Consider the following 22805-nt stretch of genomic DNA (forward strand, 5'->3'; position numbering starts at 1 on the left):
AAAGTGTCCAGTCAGCTCTGCAGAGGTGCCACCTGGGCGGCACTGGTAATGCCACAGCCTCATCCAGGAGGCGAATCCAAAGGGGGAAGTGGTCACTAGAATGGAGGTCAGCTGCAACCTTCCACACAACAGAACCCGCGAGTGCTGGAGAGCAAAAGGAAAGGCCAATAGCTGACGACGACCCAGAAGCAGTACAGAAATGAGTGGGAGCACTATAGTTGAGGATGCACAGTTCTTCGGACGTCATGAGGCTTTCCAGAACGCGACCCCTGGGGCAAGTAGTCTTAGAGCCCCATAAGACATTATGAGCATTGAAGTCCCCCAGAAGGAGAAATAGGCAGGGGAGTTGGCTAATAAGGTCTGTGAGAGCCTCAAAGTCTATTGCATCCTAAGGCGGTAAGTAAACGGAACAGATTGTGAGCCTCCGCCCCACAAGAAGGTCAACTGCAACTGCTTGCAAGTCCGTAACAAGAGGGAGCTCAGATGAGTGGTGCATGTCACAAACAAAAACCGCAACACCACCCTTTGCCCTTTCCCCCATCAGATCATCTTTTCGATACATGGTATAGCCCTGTAAGGAAGGAGCATCAGTGGCCCGAAAGTACAAGGAGTTGTAATTCGGCCACATGCGTCCTGAACCCATTCAGGTTCCACTGTAATATGGGAGCCAGTGATTAGGGTGGCTGAACTTTCACCCTGCCTCTGTGCTTTGGAGGAGAGCCCATACTGGCCGGACGTTTATTCCTGGGGTGAGAAGATCGCCCCCGGTCGACATCAATGTCCATCAGCTCCGATGGCGACCCAAGGGAGATGTCAGACAGTACGATGGCCTCGTCATCAGACTGACCCTGACTAGTGTCATCAGGTCGCAAAACCTTCACCTTCAGCATCTTTGTCTTGGGGGGGCTTAGAATGCAGAACCTTGTCAACAGTTGGAGCTTTACTCGCCTGGGCAGAAGGCGCCATATGGGGAGGGGCAGGAAGTACCCCAACGTCAGCAACCACGGCCTTGTCCGAAGTTGTGGGGAGAGCTGCAGGTTGCAAAACAACCGCAGCAGCACAAGTGCACTGGCAAATACAGGTATTAGTGCTGACACTAGCAACCTCCATTTGTGTAGCAACAGTGGCCAACAGTACTGGTTTCTGCAGAGCGGAAGCAAAAGATGTTGCAAACACAGGAGGCTGCACGGCCATAAAGTCCTTCTTGGCCTCACCATAGGGGATCTCCTGTATCTTCCATTCCTCGAGATAGATGGGGCAGACCCGGCTCCAGAAAAGGGTGACTCCCAGAGCAATTCACGCACTTCACAGGCAATGAACAATCGGCTCCTTCATGGGCAGGCTGACCACAAGTGGCTATCCCATTGCACCCTAACATAGTATGCCCAAAGCGCTGACATTTAAAACAGCGCATTGGGTTGGGGAAATATGGCCGTACTGACAAACGTAAGAAATCCTCTTTAACACGCTCTGGGAGTCTCGGGTAACTGAACGTGAGAATAAACGAGTCGGATTTGACTAGGTCCCCTTTGACTCGTTTCATAATATGCTGCACGTCAACAATACCTTCGTCAGCCCACTCAGATTTCAACTCGTCTTTGGGGATATCCACCAAGTTCCTACATGTCACAACACCCTTATTACAGTTCAAAGTGGATTGGAGCTAGGTCTCGATAGCGTACTCTCCGAGACAGGTTGCTTTCCGACGAGAAGCGACTTGATGGGAACTAGAAGTCTCAACTAACAGAGTCCCATTGCACAGTCACTTCACAGATTTCAGTGTTCCTGCAATTCCCTCAAGACCCTTGTGGATGTAAAAGGGAGAAACCCTCTCAAAGCTACCCTCCTTCCGTTTGACAATCACAAACAAATTCTGGTTAACCGCATGTGCTCTGTTACGACAGTCTGATAAATCTCTAGTAACACCAGGTGCTGGAGGACTCTCAGCACGAAGTCGCTTTTTCGATGGGGTGTGTTTTCCTACCAGTGGCCCACCCAATCCACTGGTAGGGGGAAATGTACAGGTTGAAGGGTGCATTGCAGTCCCAAGAGCAGCTAGGGAACTAAAGGTCCGCTCAGATAGAGCCCCGCGTGCCTGAGTAAGCCTTATACAACTGGGGTGCGGCAGGTGCCCCAGAGGTTGCCCGCTTGCAACTGCTCCACCCCAACAGCCAGGAATCTTATAGGTGCGCAGCACACCGTAAGATTGAGGGTTTTTTTATAGAGATTGACCTTCCTCGCAATCCAGGTGGTCAAGCCAAGATTACCATTCCCCGCAGCACACAACATTCCACCGCCGCACCATACGGTGGTCGCTGAAGCATGTCCGGGGGTTACGGTGACAGGAGACTGGCAACGCTGACCAGTCCCCAGGACCCCGGGGTCGCCAAGCCCGTACTCAGCAAATGAATGCTGAGCCCCTGGGGGCTTCGTTTCTGAAAATGGGTTGAAAATGGTGTGTAGTACCATACTGTATAAATACATCTATAAAAACTCCTGAAAAGCTGTTTTTGAGTGTTCCTGAGAATGAGAAGATGCGTAAAATGTGGTTGCACTGCACAAGCAAATTGCCACCACCTCAACACACACATTCACTAACTTGATTAAAAGTATGTTGCATTGTGAAGTTAACATTAACTTATCTCCAAGATATGTTCTCCCACTTTACAACAAAGAACAGTGTCATTCGACAAAATTGAACTCCTAGTGAAAATTGTCGACCCAACTATACCTCAATTATTTGGTAGCTCAGTTGTTAGGGCAGTAGACCATCAAACTGTGTAAGACGAAGTCCATAGATTGCTGGTTCGAATCTAACCTGGACAAACATTTTAACTTATTTGTAAAATGACTTGACAGTCCTCTCATATGAAAAGCAAATCACAATTACAAAACTTCACCACACTGATCAGAAACAGAATATTATTCTATTTTCCTTGCTGTTTACATGCACTTAAACTTGCAATCACTTTTCACACGTCACATTCAAAAAGATATTTTCTAGTTAATGTGACCACACACTTTTTACTTTATTAGAAACAATGTTTTTAATCTTCTTACTCTCCAACTATGATTCTTACTGTTTAAACTTTTGCAGTTTCATCATCTTGCATAAAGATGAAGTAAGTCTGCTTCAGATGCTGACATTAGTTTATACTCACAAACATCACAGCCTTTATGTTTGTGTCACCTGCATGTTGTTTACACTTTATATCTCTCCGTGTAACCTCATCTTCCTACACTTCATTGTAATGTGGGCGTATGGTAATATCTTCATTACTAGCAATGCTTTTCAAAAAGGGAATTGTTTGCTATCAAAGTAAATGCATTTACGCTCTGCTTTTTATTTCTTAGATTAAGACTAATGTGAAGCTATATATAATACATTCCACAATTCAAACAACTGCTACAATCCTTCTTGCTAAAACTATTTTCGTATTGCGTGCAAAACTTTTAAAAATATATGATCCTTCCAGGATCTGAACAGGTGACTACCTCATTGGCAGCCAGATGTGCTATCCATTGTGCCACGGAACATCTGTTGGTAGCAGTATCTCTGCTGAGCATCTTTTACAGAAGAAATCGATGCTAAGTTTTCCCAAGAATAATTTCATTGTGCTTTGGGTCATAGCTCATGACTGATAGTCAACCATCTAGTTATAATATACAGACCCATTTGCAAAAGTTCTTCAATTCATCAGTTTTGAGCAAGTTCAACAATGATGCAGAGCAGGGAAAAGAATGTCCGTTGTTGCACATATCGCCACTCTAAATGGGTGGAGTGTCAACGCATCAACTTTCACATGGCTTCCACTAGCAGCATTCACAAAATTCCTTTCTACTGTTACTTAAAAGTTGTAATTGCATTTTCCATCACTAATAGCTAAACTGTTTGCAGAAAAACTATGTAGAAACCACATAACTTTGGCAAATGCTCCTGTAACACACATATAGCTTAATATTATTCCTAGCCTGTGATGTCACCAGAGCATCAGCCAATAACAGAACATTTTCAATCACATGACCAGATCTTGATCTTTATTGGTTTTTAAGCTTTAATTACATAAAAATAACATATTTTGTGAGAATATTGACCACAAATGTTATTTGAATGTTATAATCAATCAGAATAACAACAATCTGAACCATATTTTTAAAATAAAATATGCCTATTCCTCCAAATGATCACCATGCTACCCAGCTCCGGCGGCAACCAATCCTACCACAATTAATTCTATCTGTTCAAATTCCGTCAGTCGACATAGTCCTGCAAAACCATATAGCTCAGGCCCAAGTTTCCTTGGACTACATCTGGTCCATCCCTAAATTTCTCCTGCTCTGCAACCCAAGTTCCTGAGCCCCATGTTCTAAACAAACCCTCACTCTCCAGGAACTAGAGCAGCATGCAGAGCACCACCTCAAAACACTGTCCAGTCTTTTACAATTGTACACCAGTATTTGACTACTGCTATCCTCCACCTCCACCTCCACCTCCCCCTCCCTCCACCTCCACCACCACCACCAGAGCCTACATCAAGCTGGACCTCCTCTCCTCCCACATCAAAGCCACTGAACAGCTACCACATCCTCATAAACTTCTTTCTGCCACTCTAAAGAACCCGAAGCCTAAACACATCTGCAACAAAGTTTTAACTTGTCCTCTAAAAGACCCAGCTCTCATACAAGCCTCCCATTTTGCCCAGCTCCCAAATTCAATCATGCTGGGCTCACTACAGATCTTTTCTTCTCCTGGTCCCTAGAGTGGAAACTTTTTCCCCACCAATCCTACCAACCAAACTCAATCTAACACCAGTACTGAATCTTGTCTTAATTTATTCCTCCATCTAACTATGATCCACTCCCTCCCACCAACCACTCAATGACAACTTTCCTGAATTATGTATCTCAAACCTTGCATCGTCACCATTTCCCAAATCTCTCAACATTGATCTAACACCAAATACACTTAAAGAAATGCAATCCATCACCAATAAACACAGCCTGACCTACAATTCTAACTGCCACCATTGTGGTTATGAATCTCAGGTATTACCTGACTGAGGGGCTCCACAAGATTTTAGACACATCCAACTGCAAGGTCTCCCACAGCGACCCCATTCCAGAAATTCAGCATGATCAACAGTCCCTTCTCAAATTCCTAAGTCCATCGCAGACTTTCTCCCGAGTCAACTTTGCTCCTCATCTCCACCACTGTCTGCATTCTTGCTTCTTCACACTTCCTAAAATCATATACCAAACCACTCTGCACACCTCATGGTGGGTGGATACTGCACATCCATAGGGAGAATCGCTGGCCTTGTGGCCTGTCACCAGTAATCTACCCTTCTATATAAAAGAGAAGTATTCGGCTAGCAATTCTCCACAGTTGCTATCCCTTTACTCCCCAGCACCCGGCTCAAAACTGTTTAAGCCTTCTCCCTGTACATTAACATCACCAATACAAATGGCCTTGCTACCACTGAGTACTACCTCTCCCATGTCTGACTAATCGAAACCTACAAGCCTTCTTGGTCACCATGACCAACTGCACACTCAATCACAAATACTTCTCCACGGTGTATACGCAGACAAGGAAAAAGATTCCTTGATTTTTCTGTGATTTCCTGGTTAAAAATAGTTTTTTCCAAGATGAAAATACACTTTTCCGTGTTAAGTGACAGTATTTTTTCCCTCAGAATTGTAAAGCCTATCAACCCTTTGAACGATTAAGGTCCTGTACACCGACTTAGAACTTAAAAAAAAAAAAACTTTTTTTGAAAGATCTTTGATGTGCAACAATATGTACACTGCATATTTTTGTATTACGATATGCTGCATATCTTCGTATTTCAATATGCTGCATATCTTCGTATTTCAATATGCTGCATATCTTCGTATTTCAATATGCTGCATATCTTCGTATTTCAATATGCTGCATATCTTCGTATTTCAATATGCTGCATATCTTCGTATTTCAATATGCTGCATATCTTCGTATTTCAATATGCTGCATATCTTCGTATTTCAATATGCTGCATATCTTCGTATTTCAATATGCTGCATATCTTCGTATTTCAATATGCTGCATATCTTCGTATTTCAATATGCTGCATATCTTCGTATTTCAATATGCTGCATATCTTCGTATTTCAATATGCTGCATATCTTCGTATTTCAATATGCTGCATATCTTCGTATTTCAATATGCTGCATATCTTCGTATTTCAATATGCTGCATATCTTCGTATTTCAATATGCTGCATATCTTCGTATTTCAATATGCTGCATATCTTCGTATTTCAATATGCTGCATATCTTCGTATTACGAAAGTATGAACTCGAATTCCACCAAAAACAGCATGTTAGTTTCTGAAGCATTGAAATCGAGATTGCAATGCCGTCTTGTAAGCCAATCATAGCTCATGTCACGTGATCTCGCCAGCCAATGACACCACATATTCAGAGCATAGGCATGTAATGTAGTCAGCCTATAGCAAGATCACATAAGTAGCACAAACACACAAATAGAAAAAGCTACTGATTTAAATTAATATACATGTTGTAACTACAAGAAAAGCTAGGCTTCCTCATATAATAGTAGTCTTGAAGATTAATAAGCTACAAGAAAAGCTAAGCCTTCACTTATAATATGGCCTTTTCTGCATTTGTTATAATCACAGATATATCACACAAGTGGCTAGTAAAACTTTAATAATGACATACACGTCTGGTTTCCTGGGCTCAAAATTCTTCTAAGAGGCTAGTCCTCAAGGCGTTAAGTTTTAAATGAGAGTCAAACGCTCTGTGATTTAAGAAATTCATCGCACATTCTCACACATAACATAATTCATCTTGCGTAAAAGGAAATTTACTTTGAAAGTAATGCTTTTCAAACCACCATTTGCAATATTTTCCTGCTACCTGTTAGAAATAGGTTCATTTCACCTCATACAGAAGCTCAATGACGACGACAAAGACAAGCGTTGTGGGTTTTGTTCGCAGTTGCAACGATTGAATGACGATGGGGATGGCATTGTTGATTGCTCAATTTTTAACGAAGAATCCACTTTTTGCACTAATGGGAAAATGAACACTGGATATTCCTACTTGGACATGGTGCACCAATGGCTGATGGCTCAAATGCAAACAGGCTCTCCATTCATCTTTCAGCAGGATGGGGCTCCACCCCATTTTCATCGTGAAGTTCATGGGTACCCGAAAACGAAGCTGCTACATCAATGGATCAGCCGTGCTACAGAGGGGGACAACCGTTTCACTAAATGGCCTCCCCAATCTCACTCATCTACATCTACATCTACATCCATACTCCGCAAGCCACCTGACGGTGTGTGGCGGAGGGTACCTTCAGTACCTCTATCGGTTCTCCCTTCTATTCCAGTCTCGTATTGTTCGTGGAAAGAAGGATTGTCGGTATGCCTCTGTGTGGGCTCTAATCTCTCTGATTTTATCCTCATGTTCTCTTCGCGAGATATACGTAGGAGGGAGCAATATACTGATTGACTCTTCGGTGAAGGTATGTTCTCGAAACTTTGACAAAAGCCGGTACCGAGCTACTGAGCGTCTCTCCTGCAGAGTCTTCCACTGGAGTTTATCTATCATCCCCGTAACGCTTTCGCGATTACTAAATGATCCTGTAACGAAGCGCGCTGCTCTCCGTTGGATCTTCTCTATGTCTTGTATCAACCCTATCTGGTACGGATCCCACACTGCTGAGCAGTATTCAAGCAGCGGGCGAACAAGCGTACTGTAACCTACTTCCTTTGTTTTCGGATTGCATTTCCTTAGGATTCTTCCAATGAATCTCAGTCTGGCATCTGCTTTACCGACAATCAACATTATATGATCATTCCATTTTAAATCGCTCCTAATGCGTACTCCCAGATAATTTATGGTATTAACTGCTTCCAGTTGCTGACCTGCTATTTTGCAGCTAAATGATAAAGGATCTATCTTTCTGTGTATTCGCAGCACATTACACTTGTCTACATTGAGATTCAGCTGCCATTCCCTGCACCATGCGTCAATTCGCTGCAGATCCTCCTGCATTTCAGTACAATTTTCCATTGTTACAACCTCTCGATACACCACAGCATCATCTGCAAAAAGCCTCAGTGAACTTCCGATGTCATCCACCAGGTCATTTATGTATATTGTGAATAGCAACGGTCCTATGACACTCCCCTGCGGCACACCTGAAATTACTCTTACTTCGGAAGACTCTCCATTGAGAATAACATGCTGCGTCCTGTTATCCAGGAACTCCTCAATCCAATCACACAATTGGTCTGATAGTCCATATGCTCTTACTTTGTTCATTAAACGACTGTGGGTAACTGTATCGAATGCCTTGCGGAAGTCAAGAAACACGGCATCTACCTGTGAACCCGTGTCTATGGCCCTCTGAGTCTCGTGGACGAATAGCGCGAGCTGGGTTTCACATGACCGTCTTTTTCGAAACCCTTGCTGATTCCTACAGAGTAGATTTCTAGTCTCCAGAAAAGTCATTATACTCGAACACAATACGTGTTCCAAAATTCTACAACTGATCGACGTTAGAGATATAGGTCTATAGTTCTGCACATCTGTTCGACGTCCCTTCTTGAAAACGGGGATGACCTGTGCCCTTTTCCAATCCTTTGGAACGCTACGCTCTTCTAGAGACCTACGGTACACCGCTGCAAGAAGGGGAGCAAGTTCCTTCGCGTACTCTGTGTAAAATTGAACTGGTATCCCATCAGGTCCAGAGGCCTTTCCTCTTTTGAGCGATTTTAATTGTTTCTCTATCCCTCTGTCGTCTATTTCAATATCTACCATTTTGTCATCTGTGCGACAATCTAGAGAAGGAACTACAGTGCAATCTTCCTCTGTGAAACAACTTTGGAAAAAGACATTTAGTATTTCGGCCTTTAGTCTGTCATCCTCTGTTTCAGTACCATTTTGGTCACAGAGTGTCTGGACATTTTGTTTTGATCCACCTACCGCTTTGACATAAGACCAAAATTTCTTAGGATTTTCTGCCAAGTCAGTACATAGAACTTTACTTTCGAATTCATTGAACGCCTCTCGCATAGCTCTCTTCACACTACATTTCGCTTCGCGTAATTTTTGTTTGTCTGCAAGGCTTTGGCTATGTTTATGTTTGCTGTGAAGTTCCCTTTGCTTCCGCAGCAGTTTTCTAACTCAGTTGTTGTACCACGGTGGCTCTTTTCCATCTCTTACGATCTTGCTTGGCACATACTCATCTAACGCATATTGTACGATGGTTTTGAACTTTGTCCACTGATTCTTTGTCCATGTGATTCTTTTCTGTGGGGACACATTAAAGATCTGGTGTATGTACCACCTCTACCACGTGATGTAACAGAGCTCTGGCAGAGAATACGGGAAGCAACTGCCACAGTAGACTATGCCATGCTGGGACATGTATAGCAAGAATTCGATTATCCTATTGACAACTGCCGGGTCACTCATGGTTCGCATATCGAATGTTTGTAAAAAAACTTTCAGAGTTTCTCTTCGAAAAGCAATATGTATGACATCTGTCAATGTTTAGTTCTTGTGCAATAAATAATTGAAAGTGTTCCCAGACTTTATGTATACCTTTATTGGCTACAGGACCATGGTTTAGCATCAGGCAGAAATATGCTTCATATTTAGTATGTTGATTTTCAAGCAGTGAAGTCTGTAACAGTTTATATACAGCTTGGTGAATGTCACCCAGTTTTCTGATGCTATGGGTGCATACAGGCAGGTTAGCTGGATGTTAGAGCCAAACAAACTGTATGTAACATATATCTGGTTCAATATTGTGTGACTGTACAGCCCCACATCATGGCATACTTAGTACTGATTACAGCACATTATTACTTCACAAGGGATCTGACTAAAACAATTTTTAATGATACTAAATACACTGAATACACAAATCATGTTAAGCCTAGTTGTTGCTCTACGCTCGCAGTTCTTTCACCCTGGGATAAGACATGTCTCTCTCTTGTGTTTCACACAATAACTGAAGTTTTAATTCAGCTGATGATGAACATTATATTATCATAGCCCAGTAATAAATGTGCTACAATTGCTAATACTTGCATTTACAAATTTATTACTTGGTTTAATTTGGTTTTAATTTGCAAATCCTCTGATTTCTATCTCTTCGGTTGCAAGTACCACTCTTTTATTTTAAAAGATTACAAAACGTAATATTTCACAAAACTAGCAGTCTACGTATTTTCTTGTCCTGTATATTTGGCACGTAACTGTTCACAACAGGCAACCATGCGTGAATCATATAGTGCCGAAGTACTACAGTACACTCTTTGAAATAAAACATGGCCAGCAGCTAACCGCCACAGAGACTAAGTCCACACCAATCATGACATGGGACAAATAACATGGCCATGCTGATAACACTAAACCCAGCTATCTTCAAATTTGGTAACACTGTAGGCTGCAGAAGTTCCTGGAGGAAGTATAGTCTTCTATTGGAGCTGGTATGCTACATTTACACCTACAGTCTACAGGTAAACCACACATCATCTGAATGTAACCTCTTGCAGTCAAAACCACTCATTGACTCAGTTTTTATAGCATCTTTCATCTGAATGATGAAGTAATGAGAGTAATGGTACCAAAGCCACACAACAGTTACATCCAATAACATTTTTGCTAAAGATTTCTTGGCAGACTGTCTACCTTTGAACACCACATGTGCCAGAGCCCTCAAAGGATCCATTTGCTGACACCCTGCAATGGCTGCTATGGCGATGCTACACTCCCCGCCCTTTGTCAAAAGCATCAGCTACCACTCACCACTCTAAGTAGTATGACATGCCTTACTGTTATAAAGTGATGCTCCAAAACAAATTGTAGAAGTTGGACACAAAGTCAAAAATATTGAAACAAATAGTTTTTGTGTTGATCAGAACCTAGAAGCATGTGCTTGTGATTTGTGACTGCAGAATACTTCTCTGATAATTTTAACAGTCTACAGATCCCCTCTAGGAAACTTTCTGCTATTTATGAAAAATCTATATGCATTATTGAGCTACCCATCAGGCAAGAAGAAAAGTTAGTAGTTTGTGGAGATTTCAGTGTAGATTTCTTAGAAGATACATACACGAAAAATGAACCAGAATTATTATTTGTGTCTTTCAATATAATTTCAGTAGTCAATTGTCCAACACATGCAGCAAAATATCAGGCCACTGATTGATAACATTTTTACAGGCAATGCTTAGGCTGTAACAATTAACGTAAACCCAACTGCTAATGGACGATCTGATCATGATGCACAATTAATGGAAGTAATAAACAATATGGCACCTTGCAACCCTGAAGCAGGTTCATCAAATACAATGACGCTTATTAATGAGAAGAGTGTACACTGTTTTAAGAGTAAGCTAAAATGTGTGGTATGGGATGTAGTATATGTGGAAAGAGATGCTAAGGTCAAATTTGATTTATTCCACAGTAAATCTGTGTCAATATTTGAAAACTGCTTTCCTAAAATATTATTGAAAAGATTCATAAAAAAGTAAGCCATGGATAACTAAGGGAATGAAAATCTCATGTAAGAGAAAGAGGGAAATAGGCCAGATTAAATCAAGATCCAACATTACTTCCATTCCACAAAAAAAATACTGTAGTATTTTAAGGGAAGTCATTAACATCTCCAGAAGTATGCATATCCTGACAGAAATAAATAATGCAGGTAATAAGATTAAAACTATATGTGACATTGTCAAATGTGAGACAGGGCAGCCAGTCAGTGTACAAGATTTCATAACAATTACACTAAATGACAATGTAATGACTGGTAATTCACAAGTTGCAAGTATTTATAACAATCACTCTCTAAATATAGTGGCAAATATAGGAATACATGGTTCACTTGCAGCAAGATATATATTTAAAAATGTCATTCCACAAAACTTCATGCAACCGGAAGAAGCACCAACATCCTACACTGAAATTAATACAATTATACAAATTGTAAAATGAAAAATAAAAGCTCTTGTGGGGTTGATGGAATTTTAAACAGAATTCTGAAAAGTTGTTCTAACTCAATAAGTAATGTTCTCAGTGATACAAGCAATGCATCACTGGCACAGGGAATTTTTCCAGACAGTTTGAAATATCCAATTACTGAACCACTCCATACGAAAGGTGACAAGAGAGACTTACACAATTAGAGTCCAGTTTCCATACTGACATTGTTTTCCAAAATATTTAAGAAAGTAATGTACTCAACAGTAAGGCCTTGGATTGCGAAGATCATGATACTCTCTTTGAAAAACTCAAGTTTTCTGGGATGGTTGGCTTTTCATACTGCTGATATGAATCATACTTGACAAGCAGAATTCAAAGGGTTATAGTGAATAATTCAGATAATGTCAGAGAGGTAGAAAATTTTAGTGACTGGGGCAAAATCACAAAGGGAGTCACACAGGGTTCACTTTTGGATCCACACCTATTCCTTACATATGTGAATGACCTTCCACTTGACATTCAACAAGCAAAATTGGTACTTTTTGCAGATGTACCATCAGAAATGAAGCAAAAGAAGAGTTGGTAAATGACATTTTTGAAAGAATTATTAAGTATTCTCTGAAAATGGTCTCTCCCCAAATTTTGAAAAATCATTGCATTCAGTTCTGTCCAATGGAGAGTGTCATACCAACAATTTAGCAGAAGTCATTAAGTAGGGTAAGAATGCTCCAAATTTTTGAGTGTACATAATGAAATTTCGAATTGGAAGAAGCGTATTACTGAGCTTCTCAAACAATTAAGCTCAGCTACTTATGCTCTTCATATAATTGCTAATCTCGGAAATAAACATATCAACCTCCTGACATATTTTACATATTTCCACTCAATAGCAGTGTATGAAATAATTTTCTGGGGTTAACTCATTACTCAGAAATAGAGTGTCAATTGCATAAAAGTGAATAGTAAGAATAATATGCACCAGTCACCTGTAGAAGTCATGTAGATACCTCTTCAAGGAGCTAGGCATTTTAGCTGTGTTACCACAAAACATAGTTTCACTAATGAAATTCATCATAAATAATCCAAAAAAATTGAGAATAGTGATGTACATACCTACAACACTGGAGGAAAAAATGATCTGTATTACCCATTGTTAAAGGTGTCAGCAGCTCAGAGACGAGTTCAATATTCAGCAATAAAAAATGTTTGACCATTTGCCTAGTAACATAAAATGTCTGACAGGCAGCAAAACAGGTTTTAAATCTAATTTATAACCATTTCTCCTGTACAACTACTCCTACTCCAGTGACAAATTTCTGCTTAACAACTGAAAAAAAAACTTTGTTTTGGTTTTAAGTGTAGCTGCATGAGTAGTAGTAATATTAACATGAATCATCTATACATATCCTTTACACTGATTTGTTCCACATCATTTCAATAAAAGTATCTTTCAATTTATGTATGAAACATGTAAATATCTAAGTATGATTTCCATTTCACATTCTACAGCAATTAAAGTAGACGACCTGCTTTTATATGAGTAGCGCATTCCACAAATATGCAAGACATGAGTAGGTCTCAAGATTACTTTTTGAGTTTGTGATGCAATTATAATACCTTATCACTATGTTTAATGTTATTATTAATCTTTATATCTGGTTTCTTTTCCTTTTAGAAGCAATTCATGTAATATTTTCGTCAGGAATTTGTATGTTTTCATCAAGTCAAAGGAGTAACTGTGGTGTAACGTGTTTCACTGTTATTTATTTCTTATGGTGAATGTATGTGATAAACTGTGTGCATATATTATGAGAAGGATAGACTGCTACTCACCATATACTGGAAATGTTGAGTGGCAGAGAGGTGCCACAAAAGGACTTCCAAACAAGTAAGCTTTCAGCAAAAAAGCCTTCTTCTGGATTACCCCCCCCCCCCCCCCCCCACACACACACACACACACACACACACACACACACACACACACACACACGACCACTGTGTCTGGTTGCCAAAGTCAGACTGGGCAACGCATGGTGGGAGAAGCAATCTGGATGGTGGGGGTAAGGAGGAGACTGGGAAAGGGAGGGATGGCATAATAAGGGAAGGGGATATTGAAGTGTTTCTTGTGGGGAACAAACAGGGATGAAGTGAAGAGAGGGTAGGTGCAATCGGGAGGTTAGACGAGGGTGTGGGGAGGGGGGGGGGGGGTTAGGGTGGAAGCAGAAAACGGAGTTAAGTAACAAGACTGGGCCTTGATGGAATACAAGGCTATGTACCTGTGTAGTGCTGGAATGGGAACAGTTCTCCTGAAATCACCTATCTACCACCTCTCAAAGTCACACCATCCAGCCACAGAGGAGCATTTTGCTCGTAACTCAGTACCCAACTCAATCACATTCTCTGCCAGGGTTTCAAATATCTGGATCACACAGTTGCTGAGCATGCTGCCCACCATGATGTTCTTCATTTCAATGACCGCTTCACAGCCTGTGCCATCTGAATCCTTCCTACAACAGCAGCTTTTCTGAATTATGCAGGTGGGGATTCTCCCTGTAATACATACTTGGTCTCATAACCCTCCTTGTCTCGACTTTCATTACTCTGTCTTTTACCAACCTATCCCCTTCCCTGTTCCCATTCCAGCACTACACAGCCTTCTATTGCATCACCTTACCCACAGCCTTTTTACTTCACTTCTTTCCCACACACCCCCCACCCCTAACCTGCTATCCCTCCCCCTCCCAGTCTCCTCTTCACTCCTACCATCCAGACTGCTTCTCCCATCACATGCAGTTGCTTGCAACCTGACCTCAGCAGCCAGAGACAATGGTCATGTGTGTGAGTGTTGCATTTGCATGAATATGTGTGTGTGTGTGTGTGTGTGTGTGTGTGTGTGTGTGTGTGTGTTAAATTCAGATAAAGGCTTTTTGGCTGAAAGCTTACTTGCTTAGCAGTCCTTTTGCTGTGCCTGTCTGCCACTTAACATTTCCGCTATATGGTGAGTAACAATCTGTCCTCACAATATTGTCGTTATTGCATCCTGGATTTTCTGTTGTTTGAAATTGCATGAATACAAAAATGTTATTGGACAGAACTGTTATTACTGGTGTGTCATAAAATGAAATGCATTGTAGTTGTGCTACAGTTACACTCATTCAGGGAGAAGGTGCTACAAGAATTTACAGAACAACTGGTTTCAATTGTGAGATGTTGCATTCCAAGCATTCAGACAATGTGCAGTTTACTGCTAAATCACAGGTGTAGACTTAGCATTACAGCTCAAACACAAGGCATGACTTCATCCAAGAACTGCTACAGCCTACAGTTTTGCCAGATTGTGCAGATAGTCAGACTTTGTGTTACCGGTGTGGAAATGTCATTTGCCACATGTCACAATTGGTGCAGACTTTGAATCTGTAGCAGCTGGCCGCTGGCACATTTTATGTCAAACAGCACTTGAGAATACAGTAACCAAAAGCAATACATAACCCACAGAATAATTATCCACAAAACACAGACACTAAACAAGAGAGTCTAGTATAGCCAGACACTGTACTTTAGTGTTCTTACCCCTCTATACCATAAGAATTTTTATAAAAATACTCGTTGTAAGTTTGCTGGATAAAATTCATTTTTAGGTAAACCATTTAGAGCTAACTGAATTGTGCATTGTCAGCTACAGAATTTAAAGACAGAAGACTGCCCAAACATATTATGGTTGAATTGAGCTCTAAAAAAAATGAACTTTTCTTTTACCTCTAAAAATGTTTTTCATATACTGCATTGATGCAATACCAGCTAAACAATCTCCATGGACGTGATACATTGAGCAATGCCTGAAGGAAAACGGGATCTCAGTAGGGTATTAGATATGCTACAAACACAATGCAATATTGTTATAAGGGAAAAAATTCTTTTTTTCTAAATTTTAAATGATCTCCTCCTTTAGATACTTGCAAGAGAAGACTTTTTCCTTTTTTCAGTGTTCTCTAACAAATAGTGAAAATACTTTCCATGTTGTGAAGTTTAAATTTTTCCTGAAGAACTGAATATTCACAGAAGTTTCCAAATTGTCCTTAAGAGATTTTTTTTCTTTGGTATTCCAAAGTATGTCTGCAGTGTGCAGCAAATGGCAAGTTTTCCACATTCAGTATAGCATATCATCTCTTGCTGTAGCACACAGCTGACACAGTGTGTTTTTAAGCATTCCTGTAAGGAAACAATCTAGCAGTGAAAAAACTGGTGCATGAAAATACCCTGGCCAGCAGTGAATAATAATCTGAAATACAATGTCCAAAATAGGCAAATATGTTCTTTTGTTACAATTCCACATGAAGGATGTTCTTAACTTCAAAAATAAATTTTTAATTGTTAAAATGGAAGTAATTTATTTAAAAATGCAAAGTTTAAGGAAAGTCTTTTCTTCAATTCAACATTAAAATGGAATTGTTAGGTAATTCCACCATCCTACAAAATTCACTTCCTGTCTTCGGTATTGCTCAGTCTATCAGTAACAGGAAGACTGTTTTGGTGATTATATAGAACTAGCCATCCCAATCACCTGATCTTAAAGCGTGTGTCTTCTGGCTGTGGGGTTATCTAAAAGATGTTACATTCAGAGCTCCATTTACAAACGGAGTTGAACCAAAGGCACGCACTGCGCAACGCATTCTGAACGTGAGCTCCAAGAAACTCCTATCTGTAGTGGAAAGAGCTGTTTCTCAGTTTCAACTAATGACAGAAAACAGTGCACAGCACACTGAGCCTGTCTTGTGTCAGTCTCTCAACAATTAAAAACCAATGTCATTTTGCTTTTTTATGAGGTTTTTGGCCTCAGGACATTTAACATCCAATTGTTCCCATCTGATGTGATATGTTCTTTCCATGGTGGATGGACTTACCTAACTAACAATGCCACAACTGCTAGCTGCCGAACTTGTGCAGTCACACGCACTGAATGGTATGGATGGTGCAGTGTGCAACTCAAACCATAGCCATCGTATTGCATTTCACCTGTCATTTACAGCTGACCCAGTTTACATTAGGACACTTACAGCACCACCCATTGGTAAAATTTTTGTTAAATTTTTGTGTATTCCTTCACATTTCTCCCAGGTCACTAATATGCTGTTCAAATTTGACATCACTATGAGCAGTGATTCTCTTTTTACAGTGTTTTGAAACTGGAACTTTAATCATGGGCACCCTGTACTTTATTCATGTTCACATGCTTTAAAATAAATCTTCAGCATGATTCTTCACCTGGTTTACAATGGTAGCAATGATCATTACACTAGCTCCCACCATCTGTCACAACATTAATGTGTCATCATCACATCTGGTAAGGTTTCAGTTCCATAACCAAACAAATTAATATTGGCCATAGCAGTACCCATTCACTGCTTAGCTATTATTAGAGTTAATGACATGGTATCATCATCATCATCATCATCATCATCATCATCATCATCATCATCACCATCGAAGCTGTCATGACTGGCAAGTGGAACCTATAAACAGATGATGCTTCCACTACACAATTAGCAGTCACCAGACAATGCCAAGGAGGAATACTTCCAAAAGCTCATGTGTTTTAAACAATCCTATACAACTTCAAATCCAAGGAAAAAAATTATATACTACACTCACAGTGCAACAATAAATTCCATACTTACAAAACTTGAAGATGAAGTATCCATTTGCTTTTTATTACAAATTGAACCACTTTTCATGTTATTGAGAAAATGGAATAAACTGTTATCTTTATTATGTTCTGGTTTCTCTGATTCCGCGCAGCTTTGGCTGGATAGATTTGGAAGTGAGTCTGACATACTTGTTCTAAGCGACTCATGGAATGAACCTACAAAACAAAACAAAATTTAAAGTTTGGCATGACTATGTTTACAGAAAAATGTGTAAAACTCAGCTCTTCGTTAAGGATTGTTAATGCAAAATATGTTATATAAGTGACTTACTAGTTTCTGACAAATTTGATCTTTCCAGTACTTTTTGTGCAAGACTTCTTTGCATTCGTAGCTGCAGATCAGCTTCTAGTTCACTCCTTTCCATATTACCGTCTACACTGCTGTCAAAAGTGGCTCCACAACTTTCATCAAGTTTCTTTTCACTTGTTTTCGTTATGGCAGCGTAATGCCACATGTTTATCTTTTGTAACGAGCAACATACATGTCTCCACCCTGTTTTAAAATGATAGAAGGAATATTTATTTTACATGAAACAACTATGCCAAGCCTATGAGATAAAACACTGCTAGCTAACAATAAATACATTGCTTTTCTAATTACATATGTCGTTGTGGTCTTCATTCCAAGGATTGGTTTTCTATGATATATGATCACAATCAAGCCTCTTCATCTCTCCAGGTAACTACTTAACCAAAATCCACCATCTGAACCTTCTTATTGTATTCAAGCTATTGTCAATGTCACATACTTCCATTACCAAACTGATGATTTCTTGATGCCTCAGAACATGTCCTTGGTCAAAATTACCTCATTATCTAACACTATTTGGAATAGTTAACTTTTTCTAAGTATTCACTGTTTTATTTATAATATTAAAAAAATTGTATAGTTTTGATTTTCATGTACATATATCACCATTCTGTTTAAACAATAATTTCACATCGAGAAAGATAATAATTCATTTATGTAATGCAGTTTTTGTATGAAATATAGAAAATTGTCAGAGAAAAGTTCTAGAAATACACTACATAAAATTCAGAAAATTATTAGAACTGTAAATAGTTAATAATATTTAACATGGTTCACAAGGTAGTAGGTTATATCACATAATGTAATTTTAGCATCGAAACTTCTGAAATGTTAGTACAAGCAGTCAAAATAATTAAGTCATTTAGTTGGAATTGGCATATTTCAGAAACCAACTGTTTACAACTCATATTTCACAAAATTTTGTATAAAAAAAGAAACTATATAAGAAATCAAATGATGTCAAACATTTCCTTCATTTTTTAAAACACTTTCTTCTTGTGAATATGTAATTTTTCATTATAATTAGCAAAGTATTAATACTAATAATGAACTTGTCAAGTTAGAATATGTGTAGTTATTATTGTGGTTGTTAAGAGTTATTTGTAATTGGTCACATATTAAAGTATGCCTCCCCCCATGAGCCACGGACCTTGGCGTTGGTGGGGAGGCTCGCGTGCCTCAACGATACAGATAGCTGTACCGTAGCTGCAACCAAAACGGAGGTGTATCTGTTGAGAGGCCAGACAAATGTGTGGTTCCTGAAGAGGGGCAGCAGCCTTTTCAGTAGTTGCAGGGGCAACAGTCTGGATGATTGACTGATCTGGCCTTGTAACACCAACCAAAATAGCATGGCTGTTCTGGTACTGCGAACGGCTGAAAGCAAGGGGAAACTAAAGCCGTAATTTTTCCCGAGGGTATGCAGCTTTACTGTATGATTAAATGATGATGGCGTCCTCTTGGGTAAAATATTCCGGAGGTAAAATAGTCCTCCATTCAGATCTCTGGGCGGGGACTACTCAGGAGGATGTTGTTATCAGGAGAAAGAAAACTGGCGTTCTACGGATCGGAGCATGGAATGTCAGATCCCTTAATCGGGCAGGTACGTCAGAAAATTTAAAAAGGGAAATGGATAGGTTAAAGTTAGATATAGTGGGAATTAGTGAAGTTCGGTGGCAGGAGGAACAAGACTTTTGGTCAAGTGAATACAGGGTTATAAATACAAAATCAAATAGGGGTAATGCAGGAGTAGGTTTAATAATGAATAAAAAAATAGGAGTACGGGTAAGCTACTACAAACAGCATAGTGAACGCATTATTGTGGCCAAGATAGACACGAAGCCCACGCCTACTACAGTAGTACAAGTTTATATGTCAACTAGCTCTGCAGATGATGAAGAAATTTATGAAATGTATGATGAGATAAAAGAAATTATTCAGATAGTGAAGGGAGACGAAAATTTAATAGTCATGGGTCACTGGAATTCAAGCGTAGGAAAAGGGAGATAAGGAAACATAGTAGGTGAATATGGATTGGGGCTAAGAAATGAAAGAGGAAGCCGCCTGGTAGAATTTTGCACAGAGCACAACTTAATCATAGCTAACACTAGGTTTAAGAATCATGAAAGAAGGTTGTATACATGGAAAAACCCTGGAGATACTAAAAGGTATCAGATAGATTACATAATAGTAAGACAGAGATTTAGGAACCAAGTTTTAAATTGTAAGACATTTCCAGGGGCAGATGTGGACTCTGACCACAACCTATTGGTTATGAACTGTAGATTAAAACTGAAGAAACTGCAAAAAGATGGGAATTTAAGGAGATGGGACCTGGATAAACCGACTAAACCAGAGGTTGTACAGAGTTTCAGGAAGAGCATAAGGGAACAACTGACAGGAATGGGGGAAAGAAATACAGTAGAAGAAGAATGGGTAACTTTGAGGGACGAAATAGTGAAGGCAGCAGAGGATCAAATACATAAAAAGACGAGGGCTAGTAGAAACCCTTGGGTAGCAGAAGAAATATTGAATTTAATTGGTGAAAGGAGAAAATATAAAAATGCAGTAAATGAAGCAGGCAAAAAGGAATACAAACGTCTCAAAAATGATATCGACAGGAACTGCAAAACGGCTAAGCAGGGATGGCTAGAGGACAAATGTAAGGATGTAGAGGCTTATCTCACTAGGGGTAAGATAGATACTGTGTACAGGAAGATTAAAGAGACCTTTGGAAAAAAAGAGAACCACTTGCATGAATATCAAGAGCTTTGATGGAAACCCAGTTCTAAGCAAAGAAGGGAAAGCAGAAAGGTGGAAGGAGTATATAGAGGGTCTATACAAGGGCGAGGTACTTGAGGACAATATTATGGAAATGGAAGAGGATGTAGATGAAGATGAAATGGGAGATATGATACTGCGTGAAGAGTTTGACAGAGCACTGAAAGACCTGAGTCGAAACAAGGCCCCCGGAGTAGACAACATTCGATTAGAACTACTGACAGCCTTGGGAGAGCCAGTCCTGACAAAACTCTACCATCTGGTGAGCAAGATGTATGAGACAGGCAAAATACCTTCAGACTTCAAGAACAATATAGTAATTCCAATCCCAAAGAAAGCAGGTGTTGACAGATGTGAAAATTACCGAACTATCAGTTTAATAAGCCACAGCTGCAAAATACTAACACGAATTCTTTACAGACGAATGGAAAACCTGGTAGAAGCTGACCTCGGGCAAGATCAGTTGGATTCCGTAGAAATATTGGAACACGTGAGGCAACACTGACCCTACGACTTATCTTAGAAAATAGATTAAGGAAAGCCAAACCTACATTTCTAGCATTTGTAGACTTAGAGAAAGCTTTTGACAATGTTGACTGGAATACTCTCTTTCAAATTCTAAAGGTGGGAAGGGTAAAATACAGGGAGCGAAAGGCTATTTACAATTTGTACAGAAACCAGATGGCAGTTATAAGAGTCGAGGGGCATGAAAGGGAAGCAGTGGTTGGGACAGGAGTGAGAGAGGGTTGTAGCCTATCCCCGATGTTATTCAATCTGTATATTGAGCAAGCAGTAAAGGAAACAAAACAAAAATTCGGAGTAGGTATTAAAGTCCATGGAGAAGAAATAAAAACTTTGAGGTTCGCTGATGACATTGTAATTCTGTCAGAGACAGCAAAGGACTTGGAAGAGCATTTGAACGGAATGGACAGTGTCTTGAAAGAAGGATATAAGCTGAACATCAACAAAAGCAAAACGAGGATAATGGAACGTAGTCGAATTAAGTCGGGTGATGCTGAGGGAATTAGATTAGGAAATAAGATGCTTAAAGTAGTAAACGAGTTTTGCTATTTGGGGAGCAAAATAACTGATGATGGTCGAAGTAGAGAGGATATAAAATGTAGACTGGCAATGGCAAGGAAAGCTTTTATGAAGAAGAGAAATTTGTTAACATTGAGTATAGATTTCAGTGTCAGGAAATCATTTTTGAAAGTATTTGTATGGAGTGTAGCCATGTATGGAAGTGAAACATGGACGGTAAATAGTTTGGACAAGAAGAGAATAGAAGCTTTCGAAATGTGGTGCTACAGAAGAATGCTGAAGATTAGATGGGTAGATCACATAACTAATGTGGAGGTATTGGATAGAATTGGGGAGAAGAGGAGCTTGTGGCACAACTTGACTAGAAGAAGGGATCGGTTGGTAGGACATGTTCTGAGACATCGAGGGATCACCAATTTAGTATTGGAGGGCAGCGTGGAGGGAAATTGTAGAGGGAGACTACGAGATGAATACACTAAGCAGATTCAGAAGGATGTAGGCTGCAGTAGGTACTGGGAGATGAAGAAGCTTGCACAGGATAGAGTAGCATGGAGAGATGCATCAAACCAGTCTCAGGACTGAAGACCACAACAACAACAACAACAACAACAACATTAAAGTATGAAGAACATAGAATTGTTATAAAAGTTTCAAACAAAAAATGTACTAATTTGTGTGAATACTTCTTTGAAAACTGGGACAATACAAGATATGAGCTAAAAGTCAGTGTTTCATTGTATAGTCTTAAAATATGACTTGGGCCTCTCACTGATAAACAACGAGAGCTAATTTCATCAGATCAATGTTCCTCAAAAATTCAAAATATTCTTTTTGTTATAAGAGAAAGTGCATAATAAGATTACTTTACTTTTTTCATCTGCACCACATTTTCAGTTACATATGTGACTGTAGACAAGAGGCAGGAGTCATATGTGAAAGACTACAATTCATACAAATACC

At 39.8% G+C, this 22805-nt stretch overlaps 1 protein-coding gene across 1 annotated transcript in view; it reads right to left on the minus strand.

The window, feature by feature from the left end:
- The window catches only part of LOC126162188 (uncharacterized), a 319012-nt gene that overhangs the window by 269717 nt on the left and 26490 nt on the right, over positions 1-22805 (minus strand). Inside the window, exons 2-3 of the mRNA XM_049918515.1 lie at positions 17988-18209; positions 17688-17872 (exon numbers count right to left, since the gene is read on the minus strand). Coding sequence (XP_049774472.1) covers positions 17688-17872; positions 17988-18171 — 369 coding nt within the window. The 5' untranslated portion in view covers positions 18172-18209. The remainder of the gene's footprint in view (positions 1-17687; positions 17873-17987; positions 18210-22805) is intronic.

This window comes from Schistocerca cancellata, chromosome 2, assembly GCF_023864275.1.
Source record: "Schistocerca cancellata isolate TAMUIC-IGC-003103 chromosome 2, iqSchCanc2.1, whole genome shotgun sequence".
Lineage (NCBI taxonomy): Eukaryota > Metazoa > Arthropoda > Insecta > Orthoptera > Acrididae > Schistocerca > Schistocerca cancellata.